Source organism: Sus scrofa, chromosome 1, assembly GCF_054392235.1.
Source record: "Sus scrofa isolate SSC_HxYL_T2T_F1_AM1 chromosome 1, Sscrofa_HxYL_maternal_Yorkshire_Landrace_v2.0, whole genome shotgun sequence".
Lineage (NCBI taxonomy): Eukaryota > Metazoa > Chordata > Mammalia > Artiodactyla > Suidae > Sus > Sus scrofa.
In genome coordinates, this window is record NC_139383.1 from 207,074,158 (window position 1) to 207,095,818 (window position 21,661).

Consider the following 21,661-nt stretch of genomic DNA (forward strand, 5'->3'; position numbering starts at 1 on the left):
GTATTTGCGGAATGTAGCTTCTCAACATAAGTTAACTTCTTTAAAGGATTTTTAAAAACTTGTTCTGGGGAAATGTGGTCCAGTTCAGCAATTGGTGAAGTAAAAAGAGATTGTGGTGTAAGAATTTACATTTCTTTTCTCAGTCCTTTGAGCTTTTTCACAAGTTATTACCAACAGTGACACCAAACATGATCCTCCCTGCTTTTTAATTTATCTCTTTCTATGAGTGGTAGTTGAGTGAAAAGGTGAAAATTACATTTTATATGGCAAATTAGCCCATACTGCTCCTGTACCTTTTGAAGGCCTTTCTGTTACATTTAAATGTGAGACTTTTCTGGATTTTATTTTTTTTAAAGTAAATTGACAAGGTTTTTGGATCCATAATACTCTGTATTTTATCAAAAATGAAATTATGAAGAATTTGATTTAGTATTTTGAGAGAAGTTTTTATTTCCATGTTTCTTTAAATTGTACTCATTTTAAATTTTGTGTCTTATGATGCATTTCATAGGATCCTAGACATAGTCTTAGGGCAGCTATTTTGGAAGTTACATACCCCAAACCTTCCTCAGGTGTTTGGATCCCCTTTGGATCCTCTATGCTTTTCAGTCATTATGTTTTTATCCAGTTCATTGGGAAAAGTACCTCCTTATACAGAAGTGCTTCTAACAAAGGAAAGATAGTAAATATGAGGATTGAAATCAAATTTTGTTACCAGTTCCTGAACTTTTTTACATCTCACACCATAATATATGATTTAATTAGCAGTTTTGGTTGCTACATCATATAGTTGATACATATCGAGTTTGTGGTTATTAGCAAGTTTTATTTTTAAAACTAATATTTAAGAAATGTTTTCAACAGCATTAGGTTTAAAAAAAAATTGAGTGGAAGGAAAAGTATAGAGTTCCTGTATACCCACTTAGCATCTCTTCTCCCAGTTTCCCATGTTATTATTTGTCATTAGTGTGGTAAATGTGTTACAACTCTTGAGCCAATATTAATACATTATTACTAACTAAAGCCCATAAGTTTATATTAGGGTTCATCCTTTTTACTGTATGTGCTGTCAATTTTGATAACTGTAATAACATGTATCCACCCTGAGAGTATCATATCCTTTTTTCCTCTCTCTCTCCTCCAGGCTCCTGGCAACCACTGATCTTTTTACTGTTTCTGTAATTATGTCTTTTCTGGACTGCCATATAGCTGGAATGATATAGTCTTTTCAGATTGGCTTTTTCCACTTGGCATTATGCATTTGAGATTCTTCCATGTCTTTTTATAGTTTGATAACTCATTTCTTTCTCGCTCTTTTTTTTTTTTTCCTTTTCCTTTTTTTTCTTTTGTCTTTTTAGGGCCACACCTGCAGCATATGGAGGTTCCCAGGCTAGGGATCAAATCTAGTTGTAGCCTCTGGCCTGTTCTATAGGCATAGCAATGTGGCATCTGAGCCACATCTATGACCTATACCACAGCTCACAGTAACACCAGATCCTTAACCCACTGAAAGAGGCCAGGGATTGAACCTGCTTCTTCATGGATCCTAGTCAGATTCAATTCTGCTGAGCCATGGCCAGAACTCCTGATAATTCCTTTATTTTATTGCTGAATAATCTTTCTTTATAGGGATATACTGCAATTTGCTTATCCATTCACCTATTGAAGGATATCTTGGTTGCTTCTAAGTCTTGGCAATCCTGACTAAACCTGCTGTAATCATTTGTATGCAGATTTTTGTGTGGATGTAAGTTTTCAATTCTGAGTAAATTCTAAGTTTAGTTTGTTAAGAAACAGCCAAACAATTTCAAAGTGCTGTTCCATTTTACATGACCATTTTACTAACAATGAATGAAAGTTTCTATTGTCTACATTCTTGCTAGCATTTGGTGTTGTCAGTGTTTTAGCTTTAGGCTGTGCTAATGGGTATCTATTTTTTTGGCAGTACCCTAGTGGCATGTGGTGTCAAGCATCTTTTCCCATACTTCTTTGCCATCTGTATCTCTTCTTTGATGATTTATCTCTTCATACTGTTTGCCCATTTTAAACTTTGGTTGTCTGTTTTCTAATTGTTGAGTTTTAAGAGTTCTTTATATATTTTGGATATCAGTACTTTACTTGATATGTTCTATAAATATTTTCTCCCAGTTTGTGGCTTGTCTTTTTATTGTTTTAATATTTGTTCACTTTTAATGAATATTTTTTAGGTCTTTGTCTCCTACATATTATATTTATTTAGTTGAGTTTAAGGGACCCTCAAGAAGATAAGTTTACACTGAACCAACATTCTAATCTGTGAAGGCTTTGTGGTCATTCTGATTCTGTTAAGATCTGGGAGGCAGTATAGAAGTTTAAATGCATAAATTTTCAAAATATACTTGGGTTTGAATTTTGGGTCTGCCACTTTAGTTATGTGAACTTAGGCAAGTAACTTATATTCTCTGTTCCTCATTTTCCTCATTTATAAAATGGAAATAATAAATGAGTGTCTATTCCATTGTCTTGACCTAAAGGAATAAGTGGATTAATATATGTAAAGTGCTTTAGAGGAGTGCTTAGTACATACTAAGTGCTCAATAAATATTAGCTCTCATTATAATTATTTCTACCATTATTCCATTATTATTGTTGGCATTAATGTTTTCTGCTTCATCCCCTCAGTATCATTCTGGCTGTCTCTAACTGATGAAGATGTCTTAGGGAGTTCCCGTTGTGGCGCAGCAGAAATGAATCCAACTAGGATCCATAAGGTTTCAGGTTTGATCTCTAGCCTCGCTCAATGGGTTAAGGGTCCCGCATTGCCGTGAGCTGTGGTGTAGGTTGCACATGTGGCTCAGATATGGCATTGTTGTGGCTGTGGTGTAGGCCGGCGGCTACAGCTCTGATTTGACCCCTAGCCTGGGAACCTCCATATGCCGTGGGTGCGGCCCTAAAAAGACCCAAAAAAAAAGTCTCTATAGGAATTATAGTTTCTCATTTGTGTAACTTCTACCTATTTAGTCCTTCTTTGTTCTTTGGATTGTAGAAAATGAATTTAATACCTCTTCTAAATAATCTCTTCAAATTTTGAAGCTAATCCCTCCTAGTTGTTTGCACTGGGAACCAGGGATAGAAAGATAAATAAAATTTGGCCTGACTTGAAAAGAACCTAAAAAAGAAAAACAGGTGCGTAAATTAATTTTTCATATCCACTTATACCTGAACACCTGAGCTTATATATTCCCCTTCTTCCTGTTAAAATGGGCAACATCTTTGTGTTTCTGGGACCAGCCCCTGTGTTTGTGTAGTGATAATAGTCCCTTTTGGTACTTGCAGTTGTTTCCTCTATTTCCTTTATCAGTGCCCCCCTCTCTAGTGAACTCTTGCCAGTAGCTGTTTTGCTCATCATTGCTGAATCCTCATCTAGACCTACCAGCCATGTTCAACACTGTTGGTTATTCCCCCTTCCTTGACACTGTCTTTATTCTCAATCCCCTTTGCATTATGCTCCCCTCTACTTCTAAAGGGTGAATGTCCCAAGATTTATTCTTCATACTTTTTCTTCTTTTCTACATTCCCAGGTAGTGATCTTATGTAGTTTCAAGACTGGCAACTACAAATTTATTTCTTCAATTCAGGCCTCTTTCTAACATTTGTATATCCATCTTACTTATTAGATGTTGAATAAACATGTTAAAAATTAATTTGTCCCAGATTAAATCCTAATTCTTCCCTGACCCCGCAAAAGCAACAGACAAGTAAACAAAACAAAACCTAAAACCTTACTTCTACAGTCTTTCCCATCTCCATAAAGAGCAGTTACATCCTGGGTGTCCAGGCCAAGATCCTTGAACTCATTCTTGAGTCTGTTTTTCTCTGTCAATAACATTTGTCAGCTCTACTTTCAGAATATTCAGAATCCAACCATTTCACACTTCTTCTTAGCCATAGTATTCTGGCGTTGATTCTTTAGAGCATCCTGATCACTGTATTTCTCCCTGGGCTCTCCTATAGTCTTTTTTCCACACACTAGTCTGAATGACTATTGAAAACTGTAGGAATGGTCATGTCACTGTTCTTATCAAAGCCTTGCAGTAGCTTTCCATCTCAGTCCTTCTTACGGCTGGTACCATGTGGTATGGTATGGTATGATATGGGTAGTACCATGTGATGTGACCTGTCATTTTCCCCTCTGTTCCCTCTATTCCTTCATCTTTGCTTTCATCTCCAGTCTAAGCACTCTTGTGTCAGGGACTTTGCTATTTCTTCTGCCTGCGTGCTCTGCCCCAAGATAACCATGGGAGTCGCCACACATTACTTTGATCCCTGATCAAATGCTACCTAATCTGTCTAATTAGCATTACTCTTGATAAATCTTGAGTTTACTGGGAATTGGTGTCAGGATTACTGTACTGTAGTCTTAGAGAAGTCAACTTCTTTTGAAAACCAGACCTGTGTTGCTGTATCATGTGTCTAATTCCCGGTATATCTCACAATATGCCTGGAAATCTGTCAATTGTGACTACAAGTTTTAATACCTGTCTTACAGTTTCTTCAAATTTGAGATTATATTTACTCACACCTGAGCTGTGCTCTTATTTAGGTCAAACGACTTGTTCTTTAAGATCAAACATCTCCAAATTGGTGAGGTCTTTCCTAATGTACTCACTTCACCTTTTCTCTCAGTGCCCTCATTCATACCACTATTGCCTTTTTATTTACTTCTATTATAAGTTTATGCTGCCTGGTAATTAATAATTGTTTTCAATTCAGGAAACATTTATGAATTCCTAAATATAGGTAGTGTAGGGCAAAGGATTATGTTTTAGGATTCTTAAGTCTTCAGTGCTTGTTCATAGGGGTTACCTATATTCTTTTGAATAAGTACATGGATGGATAGATGATTGAAAGAATTCCTTCTTTCTCTTCTACCCTGTCTAGTAAGTACCTTGTTCTTAAAAGGAGATAGGTATGAAATAGAATACTACTTACATTCACCCATTAATAGTCTACCACCTACCCCAAAGAGTAAATTGCTTACAAGCTTGTTTTCCTTTTTGTCTTAACAAAACTGAATCATTTTTTAGTTTGTTACCCTTAGATTTTAACTTTGTTTATATTACTTGTATAGATTCATTCCAGTCTTTTACATTAATCTATGATTATGTGCCCTTTGTAAAATGTGTGGTCATCATAGAGGTTCTTCTGTAGCTTTTATTTCTTTGGATATTCCCTCATTTGGATAACTGATGTTTGGCTAGAGTTTTATTTTTGAGCATCTTTCTACACTCTTAAACTATCCTTCCCTATGAGATTATACCTTTTCTCCAACCATTTTAAAAACATACAGGGTACTTTTTTTACTTCATTTTCAACCTTCAATACCATACACTGAAATGGCATAGTTATTTTTTACAAAGGTTCCCACTACCTGCTTTTCACACATTTTATTTTGCAGAAAGAATTAGGGTGAAACTGACAGTTAATACATTGTTTTTTCCTACTTCTGTAATGAAAATGTTTTTAGTTTCAGCGTAGGATTTCTGTTTTATGAAATGTACTACCCCCTTTTTGGCATACTGATAGCAACTGGCTGCCTACCTCATGTATATATGAAATATAGCTTTACATTATCTAAAATTTGAATCAAGTCTTTAGTATCTCCTTCTAAGCTTATATTTATATTTAAACAAGCTAGAGCAATGCCACAGAAAACATGGCAGTTTGTGAAGTAGACAATGAGTTTGAGCACACCTTCCTTGGATGGATAGATTGTAGAGCACTGAGATGTTACTGGTAGAATATTTGAGTGTGATGTCCTTTTAAATTCTTAAGTTCCAGAGCTCCCATCATGGCTCAGCAGTAACAAACCCAACTAGTATCCATGAGGATGCGGGTTTGTTCCCTTCCTCCTTCAGTGAATTAAGGAGCCGGCATTGCAGTGAGCTATGGTGTATGTCACAGACATGGCTCAGATCTGGCATTGCTGTGGCTGCGGTATAGGCTGGAGGCTGCAGCTCCGATTTGACCCCTAGCCTGGGATCTTCCATATGTTGTGGGTGCGGCCCTAAAAAGATAAAAAAGAAAGAAAGAAAGAAAAAATCCTAAGTTCCAACAGATCTTTGGGAAGAATAGTTGCCTGATTCTAAACCCCAGTGCTTGTAAATATCCTATTCTGTCTTCATTTTTCATTTTCCCCCCTTTTCTTTCTAGGTTTTTTTTTTTTTTTTTTTTTTTTTTTTGGCTATACCCATGGCATCTGCAAGTTTCTGGGCCAGGGATCGAACCTGCAACACAGCAGGGACCTGAGCCACAGCAGAGACAATGCTGGATCCTTAACCTGCTGAGGCACCAGGGAATCCCCCATTCCAAGAATTTGATACCAGGCTTTTATTCTGTTGAAATCCTGCTTTTAATCAGATGGTAGGAGAAATGATGCATTATATTTAAAGTTTTTTTCTTCCTGTTTACTTTCAGATTACTAGAGGAAAGATTATAGTCAGAATCTCTCATGTGTTAGCTTGTTTGTGCATCCCGAGGAGACCACAAATACTCACTTTCATGATACATTTTAAAGGCTGGCAGGGGTCCATATGCTGTTTTTTGTCATAGAATAGTGATGTCTTCAGAGGCAGTAATTTTAGGTAATACTCTTGTATATATTCTCACATGTAACATTTTATTCTGTTAGGCTCATGTATTGTACTGAGTTTACACCTAGCACTTTGCCTTTGTCCATTCTGCCCCTTACACTTGGAGTTTCCTTCCCGTCAATATCACTTATTAGCTTCTAAGACCTGCTTCATAATACATGTCTATAAAGAGCTTGTCTTTTCCCTATTGCCACACATACTCTGAAATCCTATTATACTTTATATTGTACAATTTAGCACTTTAAAGTGTGATGTTCATGTCTTAAGCATACACAAGCACCATGAAGGCAAAACTTTGGTCTTAAATCATGCCACACATATTTGGTCTATCCTACCTGTAGTGTTTTGTAAGGCTTACTTCTTCTCTGGCCTTTATAGCACCACTTTGGCGTATGTAATAGATATTGATTAATTTTAAATTGATTCTTAGAATAATCTCTGGATTTGTGGTTTTTTTTTTTTTTTTTTTTTTTTGCTATTTCTTGGGCTGCTCCTGCGGCATATGGAGGTTCGCAGGCTAGGGGTCGAATCAGAGCTGTAGCTGCCGGCCTATGCCAGAGCCACAGCAACGCGGGATCCGAGCCGCGTCTGCAACCTACACCACAGCTCATGGCAACGCCGGATCGTTAACCCACTGAGCAAGGGCAGGGACCGAACCCGCAACCTCATGGTTCCTAGTCGGATTCGTTAACCACTGCGCCACCACGGGAACTCCTGGGTTTGTGTTTCTTGAAAGTTAATTAGGTTCACAGGCTAGTAGACACTCAGTTATCCAGAAGTTCAATGGATAGTTCAAGGGGTTTGATAGAATACTAGACAGTTTTTCTTTGTTAAGTTGTTTGCATTTCCTTCTTTATGAGTAATAATCAGTTTATAACATGATTAAATTTTGAGTATGATGGTTAACATGATGGACTTAAATTTATAACGATAGTTTAAAATGCTACATAAAAAAAATAGCCAAGTTCCGTGAGTTTTGCTCAGGGGAAGATTGAAGCCTTCTTCAGGAAAGATTATTCTTATATGTTAAAAAGACTTTTTTTTTTTTCCCCAGAAAATAAAGTCTTGGTTTCTTGAAAAGGCTGGAACTCACTAAAACTTCACTTATCTGGAGTTCCTGTTGTGGCTCAGTGGTAACAAACCTGACTAATATCCATAAGGATGCAGGTTTGACCCCTGGCCTCAGTCAGTGGGTTAAGTATCCGGTGTTGCTGTGAGCTGTGGTGTTGCTGTGAGCTGTGGTGTAGCTCACAGATGGGCTTGGATCTGGCGTAGTTGTGGCTGCAGATATAATTTTGCCCCTAGCCTGGGAACTTCCATATGTCACATGTGCAGCCCTAAAAGGCAAAAAAAAAAAAAAGAAAAAAAAAGTTACCAAGCCAACTTTCTACAGTGAGAGTACAATAAAAGTGTGTTGTTTATAACTTAAAATTTAAAATTTTATAAAACCAAAATTATCTGTAGTTGAAGACATCCATGGAGGCATAACAGTGCTGTCCAATGTATCATAGGCTTTGTTACTAATGAGATTCCAATAGATTGATAACACTGGAGTCCTTGGAGAGTTAAGATTCTAGAGGGAAGGATGATGAAATGTGCTCTTCTAAATGGCATAACCACTGAACATGGATAACTTAAAATCAGATGAGAAAACTAATTAAAAGAGAAAACAAAGTAAAATAGTTTAACCCCTTTAATAACCAGCTCTCTGATTGCTTGATTAAGAATACTGGATTTTGATTTTCTCATTTTCTCCTTGAAGATGTATATATATTTTAAAAATATTTTCAGAGATGTTTCAGGTTTCTCAATAAAAATCAGCTTAAAAAAACTTTATTTTGGAAACTTTCAAAAATAGGAAAGAGTAGGAACATTAACTCCCATGTACTCAGTTCCATCCTCAACAGTTATCTACCTATATCTAATCTTTTTTCATCTATACCCCTACCTGCTTTCTACCACTAGATTACTTTAAAGCAAAAACTATAGCTTTTCAGTTCATTTGTAAATGTTTTAGTAATGATATATATCTCTTAAAGATAAAAGTTTTTTGGTTTTTTTTTTTTGGCTTTTTTGGGGCTGCGCTCGTGGAATATGGAAGTTCCCAGGCTAGGGGTTGAATTGGAGCTACAGCTGTGGGCTTACACCACAGCCACAGCAATATAGGATCCAAGAACTGTATGTGGCCTACACCACAGCTCACGGCAATTCAGGATCCCCAACTGACTGAGGCAGGCCAGGAATCGAACCTGCGTCCTCATCAGTATGAGTCACATTCTTTTCCACTGCGCCACAACAGGAACTCCCTAGAGCATTTTCATATATTTATTGATCCTTTATATTTCATATTTTGTGAAATGCTTAAGCTATTTCAATCCTTTGCCTATATTTTTAGTTATTTCTAATGATACCTAGACATATATATCTTACAATTGTCCTTTTAAAAAATACGGTTTGCTGATATTTTCTTGTAGGTCTGAAAATTGTCTTTATAGTGTATTTTCTTTCTCAGAAGTTTTACATTTTTATTTAGCTTTGTTGATTTGTTTCTTTTGTGAATTTTCCATTTTGTGTTTCACTTAGGAATGATTGATCTTTGTTAATTTCAACCTCAGTTAATTTACAGTTTTCTTGCTATTATTTTTAAGTATCTTCTGTCACTTCAGTGGGTTCCTTATAGGGAAGGGAGTTAGATACATGTGCTCAATTTGCCCTTTAGCAGGAATTCAGACAGATATTTAATCATTCCACATTCTAGGGTTTGTCTCTTGGCTTCATTTAATAACTCACCCGCAGAGTTCCCTGGTGGTCTAATGGTTATGTCATTGCTGCGGCTTGGGTTACTGCTGTGCCTCAGGTTTAACTCTTGGCCCAGGAACTTTCACATGCCAAAAAAGCCGTATCAAGAAGTTTCATGAGGATGTAGTCACTCATAACATTAGGTATGCTTTCATTTTTTGCACCAAAACTGTTCTGACATGTTGAATTATTAGCAAGTGAAATATTTTAGGCCCTATCAAGGTTTAAATATGCTGGCATAACTTAAAAGTTCTTTTTAATTTTTATCACTCAAAATGTGTGATTAGTAATTCTTTTGTGTTTGTTTACTTTCATTAGGTAATTAAAACTTCTATTTTAACAAAAAGCAAACCTAAAACATAAAATATTTTCCTTTATCTGGCTTAGGAAATCCCTGTAGCTCTCAAGCATTGGGGTTTGTTACAGATGATAATACAAGAATTGCATTTTAACTTTTCCTATTATGTAGTGTACTCTTTTCTAAATACTGAAACTGTACTATTTTTTGAGGTTGTAATTTTTCTTCTTGTTCTGTTTAGTTGCTAAATATTTTCCCTTTATGGTTTTATCTCATGTTTATAACTATGACTCATAAATATTATAAGTAAATATTTTCTCTGATAAATTATTCCATTTATTCATCTGTGTTAGTGATGAATTTTGATAATGATTGATTCATTTTACTGTCTATAGATATTGAATCTAGGTGGATTGGTTTGTTATTTAAATAAATCTTTGGTACTTGAGTTCAGAGTTTGACTAGGGCCTGAATCAAGTTGGAAAACAAAAGAGAAATGATGAACTTATGGAGACCAGAGTAAAATGGAATAGAATGTATATTCGTGAGTAGTTGGCTAAGGTATCAACCATAAGAGATGAGTGCTTAGTAAACCCTTGAACTCGTTTATTACTTTTTTCTTGAAAAATATTTTAACTTGTACTTTGTCTTCCTGTAACTATTGCTTAGTCAAGTTCTTAAACTTCTTTAATCCTTCCTCTTAAGTTATTTGCTTTATTTCTTCCTTTATATTGCTTTTCTCTGAAGTTCTCTAAATGAGATGTAGTATTTTAGGGACAACCCATGTTACTAGATATATAAAGGAGCATAATTAATGTAAGGAGTATGTCATATCCTCTTGTTTGTTTGTGCATAAAGTTACTTTAGTTAGTTTGCTCCTCTGTGACATCAGTAACTTGGATCTAATTTTATGCTTGCTCTCTTCCCTGAGTCATTTTTGATTATGATGTCTTTAACAGTTAATAGTCTGAATACTTTTTCTCAATAACTTTTAATTACATTTGTACTATTTTACTTCAGGCCCAACTATCTTTTATTTTTCCTGGTGGATTTTAATAGTCTTAGTTTAACATCATGCATACATTGAAAGTTTTTATTTCAGTTAGAGAATACAAATAATTTTCCTGAGATTGATTTGTTACTCTCAGATTCCCAAGTCTGTGTGAAAATTTGAGATGCTTCTTTGTTTGTAGAATTCTCATATAATTTAAATGGGTGCTCAGTTCTCCCTGAACACACACACTCACACACACACACACACACACACACACACACACACACAGAATAGGGGGTGTGGAGGGACAGAACATGACCACACTGATATTTTGAGGACTTAGAATGAGGCATTGTAGGTTAAAGTTAATTTTAAGAAAGAATGTACACATTTTACTCCCTTCCCATTTGAGGATCATAATTGGTAATGAAGAATCCTACAATTTCCTAATAGGATGAGATTAAATTATCTTTGAAAATGTACTCATGTTTGCAAACTATACTTTAAAAGTGAGTCAGTAGAATAAAGAAAATTAAGAAATAGTGAAAAGACCTGAAGTATGACCCTAGACCTTCAAATAGTTTGTATTTATTGTCCAAGTTACTTATCTTGCTTTCACATTTGTGAAATGAAGTGCTTATGCTAAATTATTTCAGGTACAAATTCTGCAAAGCTTTGGCCTCCATGGTGCAGGTAGTAAGGGAAGATGGAACTTGTGAATGCAATTACCAATACTGTGTTACAGAGAACTCAATCACTTAGATTTGGGAAAGTTTTAATTGTAAATAGAGGAAAATAATGAATTTATAGAGCATCATTTCTTCAATGAATTATATGTATACGTGTTTCTGTTTTAAAAATAAATAAACTCCATGTCTGACCCCTAAAAATGTTTGAAACAAACCCATAGAAAATACAAATCAGGAGTTCCCATTGTGGCCCAGTGGTTAAGGTACCCGACTAATATCCGAGGATAAGGGTTCAATCTGTGGCTTTGCTCAGTGGGTTGGGGATCCAGCATTGCCATGAGCTGTGGTGTAAGTCACAGACATGGCTTGGATCCAGCATTGCTGTGGCGGTTGTGTAGGCCAGCCACTATAGCTCCAGTTCGACCTGTAGCCTGGGAACCTCCATGTGCTATGGGTGCAGCCCTAAAAAGAAAAGAAAAAAGAAAATACAAATCAAAAAATGTTTTCAAGATTTTCTTCTTTTGAAGCATTGAAAGGGTGAGTATACCATTTTTATCGTGAATCTCTGGTGCTGATAACTTTATAAAATAAGGATATTATTATTATATTATTATTATATCTTTTTTTGTCACACTATGTCATATGGAAATTTCTGGGCAAGCGATCAACTGATGCCGTGGCAGTGACCCAGGCCACTGCAGTGACAATGCTGGATCGTTAATTCACTGTATTACATGAGAATTCCCAGGATTTCATTATTTTAAGCTTAGGACAGAGGAGCTCTTTAGCTGTGGCCACTTTTAAAATAAGCTTCTATAAGTAGGCTTAAAAAGTGATCTGAACTAAGTGAAAATATATAGCTCAAATTCTTAGCTATTTGAAAAGTGTTTGAAAACTGTGGACCTTCTCCCAGAGGGTGGGGGGAAAGATGAACATAATATCCATTTCATTTAAAATTATCTGTACTTATGTATACCCCTATACTCCTTTTAGGTAGGAAATATAAGCTTGATAGTTTATGACTATGACAGTCAGCTAGAAGATTTTCCATGTATGTTTTCAGGATCTACTAATGTATATTCTCTACTTACTTAATGAAATTAAGTTACCCCATCTTTTTTTTTTTTTTTTTTTTTTTTTTTTTTTTTTTTTGTGGCCTCACTCAACACCATATGGAAGTTGTAAATTCCTGGACCAGGGATCAAATCTGAGCCTCAGCTGTGACAATGCTGGATCCTTAACCCACTATGCCATAGTAGGAACTCCTTGCTATCATTCTTTTATTTACCCGCATATAGATCAAAACAGATTAATTTCATAAAAGTACAGCTACTTCAAATTTTGTGATTTAGCATATAAGATATTCCATAGTTGTGTCATTACAGACTGATGCCCTGGACCCAAGATAAAAAGTGAATTTTAGTTATAATGCCTTAACATTACAAATATACTTCTTTTCACTAGAAAATCTGTTGCCAAAAAGATTTTCTGGTGAAAAAAATTTTAGCAGACAATGATTTACTGACTTGTTACTGATCTTTCATTGGCTACTTTCATTGGCTAGTAGGAAGTTCTTGTGGATTATTATCCAGATGACAAATACATTAAGTGAAAGATAAGTGATATCTATATCTTAGGAGGAGAAAAAAGGAAAATAGTTTAAAATATTGCCTTTTAAAAAATAAAAAAATAAAATATTACCATTTTATGTATTTTTATATGGACTTAATTTACTTGTATGATACTAGACTTTAGGGATATCCTAGGAGAATTTACCTTAATTTTTTTTTTTTTTTTTTTTTTTTAGTTCCATACCCTTGGCATATGGAAGTTCTAAGGCTAGGGGTCAAATGGGAGCTGTAGCTGCTGGCCTACACCACAGCCACAGCAACATGGATCCAAGCCGTGTCTACAGTCTACACCATAGCTCAGCAACTCCGGATCCTTAACCCACTGAGCAAGGCCAGGAGTCGACCCCTCATCCTCATGGATACTAGTCAGATTCATTACTGCTGAGCCACAGTGGGAACTCTGCCTTAATTTTTGCAGAAGAGAAAAACCGAAAAAGTAAGGGATTTTCCCCAAATCACATGCTTATTAATAGCAGAGTAAGGATTAGTACTCAGATATTCTAAGAATCTCCCTCTCTCCCCACCACTCATTATATTGTTCTTCATTCATTATTAGGCAACAGCTTCTAATCTGAAAAACCAAGTCACATTTTTTCTAAAAACTTTTATAATCTTTTAAACAGCATATTTTCACTCAGAATCAGTGGCTATTAACCTTTTGAGACTGTGAACAACTTAGCATTACTTTTCTTAAATTTTTGTCTCAAATTAGAATACTTATGTAAAACATTTATTTCTTTACCCTAAAAGGCTATATTCATTTTTCTGTAGCTATTTGTAGATTATTTGTTGCTTTGAGGAGTTATGTAAAATATTCTTTGGCATTAAATAGTTAAAATGGAACTTTTTTTTTACAAGTTCTATTTGTGGACACAGATAATTTGTTGATTCATTTTCCACTTTAATTGTGGAGTAAGAGGTAGTTTTTTAATAATTTGGATGCAGGAAAATCAGTCAAGTTCAGTAAAGCAATTGTTTTAAAATCCGTGGAGTAGAATTATGATTCTACTATCAGAATTTTCCATCTGTCAATCTGTGTTTTGTAAATGTTTTCCCTATTATAAGAAAACAAAGCCAACATTTGGGGGATAATTACTTTCTTTTTAAAAATCATAGTTGGAATTTAAAAGACAAATAAATTGGAAGCATAGGAGTTCCTGTTGTGGCACAGCGGAAATGAATCCGACTAGCGTCCATGAGGATGCAGGTTCAATCCGTGGCTTCACTTAGTGAGTTGGGGATCCAATGTTGCCATGAGCTGTGGTGTAGGTCCCAGATGTGGTTCGGATCCTGCATTGCTGTGGCTGTGGCGTGGGCCTGCAGCTAGCTGTAGCTCCAATTCACCCCCTAGCCTGAGAATTTCCATATGCTGTGGTGTGGCCCTAAAAAAAGGAAAAAGCAAATTGGAGGTATAAAGGAGCACTCACCGTTGTAAATGACTCATGGACTTTAATAATGCTCCACGGCCAAGGTGGTTGACGGCTACAGTCTGTACAATCTGTGTTTATATGCAAGTTCTTAGCATCAGTTTTAGAAGTTTTGTAACAAATGCATTTTTAAAAATTATGGCATACTAACTGTATTAATTAAAATCCTCTTGATGAAAACTTACTTTATCTTAGAAAATGGCCTAAGGCATTCTTCTTTAATTTATTGATTTAGAACAAAGTGTTTGAAAAAGGATATGAAAAGCTTTGGTACAATTGCAATGCACATGGTGTCCAGCTTAACAGTGATGTTTTTTTCATTTTTTGTGGTTTATAAGGCAAAGTATTTTAAACTCCATCTTGAATGGAATTTTACTTCTTCAGTAATAAGCAATGCTCTATCCAAAGGCTGTCAACGTTTTGTAATTTAGAAGCTTCTCTGTGGTCTAGAGTGTTATGACATTTTAATTAGGAAAATTGGTTGTGGACATCCATATGATGGTATTCACTTCCCAGTGCTTCCATGTTCTACTGAATTGGAATGAGAACTACATTAAAGTTTACATTAAATTAGATCTGTTTTCAAAGTTGAGTCAGGGGAAAAGGGGGTAAAGTGGGTATTATGGAATGTATTTGGGACTGCATGAGGGGTGGTGGGGTTAAAGCAGCATAAATAGAAAGGAAATTTTGACCAGGCCTCTTAGGTTACATGGTTCTTTCCCTTTTTTGTTTGTTACAGGCAAAGGGGAAGATAGTGATGTACTCAGTATAAATGCAGATGCTTACGACAGCGACATAGAAGGTCCATGCAATGAAGAAGCAGCTGCTCCTGAGGTCCCAGAAAATACAGTCCAAAGTGAAGCTGGTCAGATAGATGACCTGGAGAAAGACATTGAGAAAAGTGTGAATGAAATTCTGGGACTGGCAGAATCTAGCCCAAAAGAACCCAAAGCAGCCACCCTGACTGTTCCTCCACCTGAAGATGTTCAGCCTTCTGCACAGCAGCTGGAGCTGCTAGAACTTGAGATGAGGGCAAGAGCTATTAAAGCCCTCATGAAAGCTGGTGATATAAAAAAGCCAGCCTAGTTATTTAAATTGAGTGAATATTAGATGTGTTTGAACAAAGCCATGTCATATAATTTTGTATCTAAAGTTTATTTTGGGGTCTTACATGATACTTCTCTGTAACTCTTATTAGATAAATTTGCCTTATGTCTAAAATACATGTTTTTGTTGTTGTGTTGTTACTTTTGTATTACATAATGTTGCTGTTTTCAGAATTCATGGCAAATATCATTGGGTAACCTGGATACTTTGTTAGATGAATATTCAGCTATATCTGCAAATTAATATCTGAAAAGCCATTAGGAAGGAGTCATGGTGATATATTTTTTTTCTTTTTCTTTATTTTGAAATGTTTTGGCATCACACCTAAACATTTAAGAAAGATTGACCAAGCATGTTCTCCTTAGGCTACCTATATTTAATGATAGAATATTAAATTACAGTTCCTAGGTTTGTTAACAGTTAAATTTAGTTATGCTTTTATGCACTTTTAAAATATATAAAGTTCAAAAAAACTGAGGAACATTTTTAGTTTTAAGGCTTAGAGATTCAAAATGAATGAGAAAAGCTTTTTTTTTAATAAAAGGAAAAAGGACCTAATATAAGGCAGTTTTTAACAATGTAGAAGTAATTGCCCAAATTTAATTCCAGCAGACAAGCCATTCGAACAGGTATTTGCTATTATTGGACATTAGGTCGTTTTTTTTTTTCCTTCAATAAAAAGGGAACATGTATTCATTTACATTCCAAGCTATTAGGAAAAGGAGACTATTTTATCGTACTGGCTTTCATCTGATGTTTTTGCTTGAAGATCTGATGTGCTATAATTCCATGAATTAAAAATAATAAAGATTATCATTCTGGAGCTAAAGACTTTTGATATATTTCCAAAACCAAAAGTAATTTCAGGAAGCATTGATAAGTTGATGTTATAATTAATCTAATTTTGTATAGTTTTTGTAAATAAATTAACATCCTGCCATAATTATGGATGCTTTTTGCCCCACCACTAATTGTAGTTGTTTGATACCAAAATGAATTTAGGTTGAGACTCTTAAAATAAATTAATTTTTTTTCTAAAATATAAGTCTGGAACTGTTGTTTTTATATTTGCTAACAAATACAGTATATTTTACATATAAACCATGCTCTAGTGTCATATGAGGATTTTCCTTATACATAAAACTTACAGGGATTGTATTTTATTAGCTGGCTTAATTATATGCAAATTTTAGAGGGTTTCTTATGGAAATAGTATTTATGAAACACTAGATTTGCAGTTAGAAATTCATCTTCATTGTTTTACCTGAACATGCCTTTAAATAATTCTAAAATTCAATAAATAAATAAATAAATAAATAATTCTGTCATTTTTTTTTTCCCTCTCTGAATCCTTCTAATGAAGCACAGAGGCCTATATAATTTGAAATACTCCTCTTAGGCTGATAAACATGGATATGATTTAAATTTTCTCACAGTTGCTGCTTCAAGATGAAAAAATCACTTTTCTATTTCAACTTTAACCAAAAGAATAATAACAAAGTAGAGTGGAATAAACTTTATTGCTGCTTACTAATTATAAAATGCAGTAAATGACATTTGTTTGATTAAACATGAAGGAATAGAAAAAGGTCTGAGTACTTTGTAGCTGATTAAAGTTACTACCTTCATGAAGCATTGTGTATCTGCTCTATTCAGTGTGCAGAATGGTTTAGGGGACTTTGAGCTAGAGTGGGTGTGTGTGAGGTAGAATGAGCTGAACATATTAGAGGCTACTTAGACTCCTACCTTGGAATATCTACCCTATCTCTCTTTTTATAATGTTGAAAGACTTGAGAGGTTTTGAAAATGAATGCCTTTACAGAATAGGAATAAGGTTATTTTAGAAATGCCTTAGACATTACTTAATGGCAGAATATATATCGGTTTGTCATTTAAATCATCAGTTCATAGGTATTTATTGACTACCTCTAAGTTGTTTAGTCCTGTTCAGAATCTTAAACTGTTAAGGTATAGGAGCATTATGGTGTAGATTTGAAATAGACTGATTAATAAAGGTGCAAGTGCTGGGGTTCCCGGCGTGGCTCAGTGGTAACGAAACTGACTAGTATTCATGATGTGGGTCCGGTCCCTGGCCTTGATCAGTGGGTTAAGTATCTCATGTTGCCATGAGCTGTGGTGTAGGTCACAGCCAAGGCTTGGATCCTGCATTGCTGTGGCTGTGGCGAAGGCCAGCAGCTGCAGCTGATTCTACCTCTAGCCTGGGAAATTCCATATGCTGCATGGCCCTTAAAAAAAAAAAAAAGACAAAGAAAGATGTGAGCGCTACTTCATTTTATGCCTAGTTCCTCCCATGTGCTAAAGTAAAGATAATTTTTAGTCAATGTTTAATTAGTAATTAAGAGAAAAAATTGACAACCTAATTTTCCATCCAAAGTCGGGTAATTCTGATATTTGATTAGGAACTGACCCGTCTTGAATGATAGATGGCAACTGATAATCATGGGTCCTCTGCATTAGACCTTGACCCACTTTTTGACGTTCCTGCTAATCCACACACTCAGATATATTCTAAAAACCTATCACTAGGTTATGAGTGTAATATACTACGTATGGAAAAATCAGCTAACCTCCTCAAATCCTTTTGTTGAATACCATTAGTTCCTTAAAACTGTTGGGCAGTATACCATTTCCTTATGAATCTTGTTCCCCAAATCTACTTTCAACAAATTGTTAGATCCTAGGGCGTGATTAGGTTTCTGAATAAAGGTGTTCTGAATCATCTGAACAGTAATACAAATGGCAATAAAATATGTATTTTTATTTTTGTTTTTGTTTTATTTTCCCACTGTACAGCAAGGGGATCAAGTTATCCTTACATGTATACATTACAATTACATTTTTTTCCCCACCCTTTGTTCTGTTGCAACATGAGTATCTAGACAAAATTCTCAATGCTACTCAGCAGGATCTCCTGTAAATCTGTTCTAAGTTGTGTCTGATAAGCCCAAGCCCCGATCCCTCCCACTCCCTCTCTCTCCCATCAGGCAGCCACAAGTCTTTTCTCCAAGTCCATGATTTTCTTTTCTGAGGAGATGTTCATTTGTGCTGGATATTAGATTCCAGTTATAAGTGATATCATATGGTATTTGTCTTTGTCTTTCTGGCTCATTTCACTCAGTATGAGAGTCTCTAGTTCCATCCAGGTTGCTGCAAATGGCATTATGTCATTCTTTTTTATGGCTGAGTAATATTCCATTGTCTATATATACCACATCTTCCGAATCCAATCATCTGTTGATGGACATTTGGGTTGTTTCCATGTCCTGGCTATTGTGAATAGTGCTGCAATGAACATGCAGGTGCATGTGTCTCTTTTAAGTAGAGTTTTGTCCGGATATATGCCCAAGAGTGGGATTGTGGGGTCAAAACATGTATTTTTCAATGCCATTTTCTTTTTTCAGTTATAATTATTACTTTTTAAATCATACCTACATAAAGTATATATCATAACAAATTTCAAAGAACTGCCATATTAAAAAATACATAGCCAAATATCCAACATCTGTCTGGAGTAGAATTTAATGCCATTTTCAAGGCAGATTAAGCAGGAGTGAATCCACAATTCAGGCAAAATATAGATGGCAGCCTAAAAGCTTTTAAAAAAAAAAATTTCTCAGTTCTACTTCATCATGGAAAGTAGGAAAAGAGAGTCTGTATCTGTTTAATTCTTTAGAAGTAAAAGACTAACATGGTTTACACTTTTTTTTTTTTTAGGGCCGCACCGAGGCATATGGAAGTTCCCAGGCTAGGGGTTGAATCAGAGCTACAGCTGCTGGCCTGCACCACAGCTTGCAGCAACGGGGATCTGAGCCTCATCTGCGACCTACACCATAGCTCCAGCATCACCGGATCCCCAACCCTCTGAGCGAGGCTAGGGATCAAACCCTTATCCTCATGGATACTAGTCAGATTCATTTCTGCTGCGCCACAACAGGAACTCCATATGCTTTAATTTAATAGATATTTTTACATTTTTTAATCTTCAGGTAGGCTTCCTTTTTAAAATAAAAAGCGATAATGAATATATCAAGAACTCAATTTCCTTAATATTTAATCATTATTCTAAAATGAATTGTGATAAAATGAAAAGAGGGTGAGAGTTAAGAACAGAGGGTTCTGGTTCTGCCCAATCCATCTGTGTAACTTTGGATAAGAAACTATAAAATGGGGGAAATGAATCATTAGCCAATAGATGGTTTCTTTCTGCTGTAATGATATATCTTGTGATTCCAGTAGAGAACACTATAACATTTAGTAAACCTAGAGAACTCTTGAGTTCAAGTATTTCTTACCACTTCTCTTCTCCTCCCCTTCCCTCTATTCAAAATGAAACAATCTGATTTTTCTTGGTCCTATAGTGTTGCTAGATATAGTGTTGGGGGTTGTTTTTTTTCTTTTACCTATAAGTCTTTATTGTTAGGATCACTTGTTAAGTATAGTGTCTAGAATTATTCACTTTGGCCCATAAACTTAGATAATCTTTAATTTAATGCTTTATTTCAAAATAATAGTAGATAGATTTAAGTCAAAAAATTTTTTCCAAAGCTTTTAATGAACAACAGTATTCGTCTTTCCTATTCTTTTTACACCACTTCTTGCTACTGAGAGGTAACCATTTTCAAATCTTTTATCCCCTTTACAAATTTGTATTTCTAAGTAACATGAATTTTTGCTATTCCTTGATATTTCAGTCTTAGATTTTATCTGTTCATCTGTTTTGGAATATGAAGATTAAGCTCTATTCCTTCTTCTTCTTCCCTAAAAGTGTAGCTTCTTTCATCCTCCCAATACAGTGAAGTTACATCATGGGTTTTGGTTAAGTTAGCATTCAATATTTATACTAATTTGACTATGTGAATATTATTCACAACTAGGCTATGAGGTATCTCTAATTTCCTTTTTTTTCTAATTTTTGTTTTAAGCTTTTTGGAATTAATTTATAATGACCTTATTTCATTTGCTCAGTGTTCTCAGTAGTAGCTGTTAAATTATACCCTAACTGCCTCCCCCCAGCCCCCGAAGCATCACTGTCTTCTCAGGTTCAAACACATTATATAATCTACCTTTTTTTTTCTTTAAAGACATTCCTCCTGGAGCTTGCTGTCCTGTGCCAGTCTAGGTTGGTTGCTTTTCACCTCGCTCATGCTGGATATCCCGTTTCTTTTTTCTTTTTTCTTTTTCTTTTTTTTTTTTTTTTTCTTTTTGCCGTTTCTAGAACCGCTTCTGCGGCATATGGAGGTTCCCAGGCTAGGGGACCCGGCCTACACCAGAGCCACAGCAACGTGGGATCTGAGCCACCTCTGTGACCTATACCACAGCTCACGGCAACGCCAGATCCTTAACCCACTGAGCAAGACCAGGGATCGAACCCTGCAACCTCATGGTTCCTAGTCGGATTCGTTAACCACTGAGCCATAGCAGGAACTCCTGGACATCCCATTTCTTGAATCCTGTCTTCCTCCTTTAAGTTTACTCCCTCATTTTGGTGGTGTACCTCTTCCAACAGCTTCCTGCGAAAGAATGCATAAACAAATTGTTTTGATTCATTGGTGTGACTCAGCATTGCTCAGTTCTATCTATATACTCCATTGAAATGTAAGTGTTGACATCTAGGCTGGAAATTGTTCTGAATTTTACAGAATTGCACTAGTGCCTTCCAACTTCCGTGAAGCTGTCGAGAGTTCATTTGTGTCCTGTTTCTCTGGAAGCTGTTAGGGTCCTATTTTTATTCCCAGTATGCTGAAATTTCTTGATGATGTGTTAGAGGATGGATCTTTTTTCATCCTTGCTTAATTATTGATGGACTCTTTAAGGGGGAAATTCATGTCATTCAGTTCTGGGAAGTTTTTAAATACTACTTGTTGGATAATTTCCTTTCTTCTAATTTTTTCTAGTTGCTATTTCTAGAACACCTTTTATTAAGATGTGGATATCTAGGCCTGATTTTTAAATTTCTTATTTTTCACTGTCCTTTTCTGCTTTCTCGTAAACTTTCTCAACATTCTCTTCCAGTTCTTCCAATGATTAATGTTTTCTTGTCATATTTTTAATATCCAAAAGATT

General features: G+C 35.5%; 1 protein-coding gene across 6 annotated transcripts in view; it reads left to right on the forward strand.

Moving 5' to 3' along the window:
- Nucleotides 1–16,617, forward strand: part of CAAP1 (caspase activity and apoptosis inhibitor 1) — a 44,297-nt gene extending 27,680 nt beyond the window's left edge. For 2 of the 6 annotated variants that reach the window (XR_014820564.1, XM_021062724.2), the window contains 2 exons: nucleotides 2,662–2,757; nucleotides 15,210–16,617. Coding sequence is in view for 2 of the 6 variants with exons in the window: in XM_021062724.2 (XP_020918383.1) it covers nucleotides 2,662–2,757; nucleotides 15,210–15,556 (443 nt within the window). In the remaining 4 variants the exon portion in view is untranslated. Of the gene's footprint in view, nucleotides 1–2,661; nucleotides 2,758–3,025; nucleotides 3,163–9,390; nucleotides 9,575–15,209 lie in introns of those variants that run through there. The other 4 variants (XR_014820563.1, XM_003121874.6, XR_014820567.1 and 1 more) reach the window with 3 other exon arrangements.
- The last annotated feature ends 5,044 nt before the right edge of the window (nucleotides 16,618–21,661 follow it).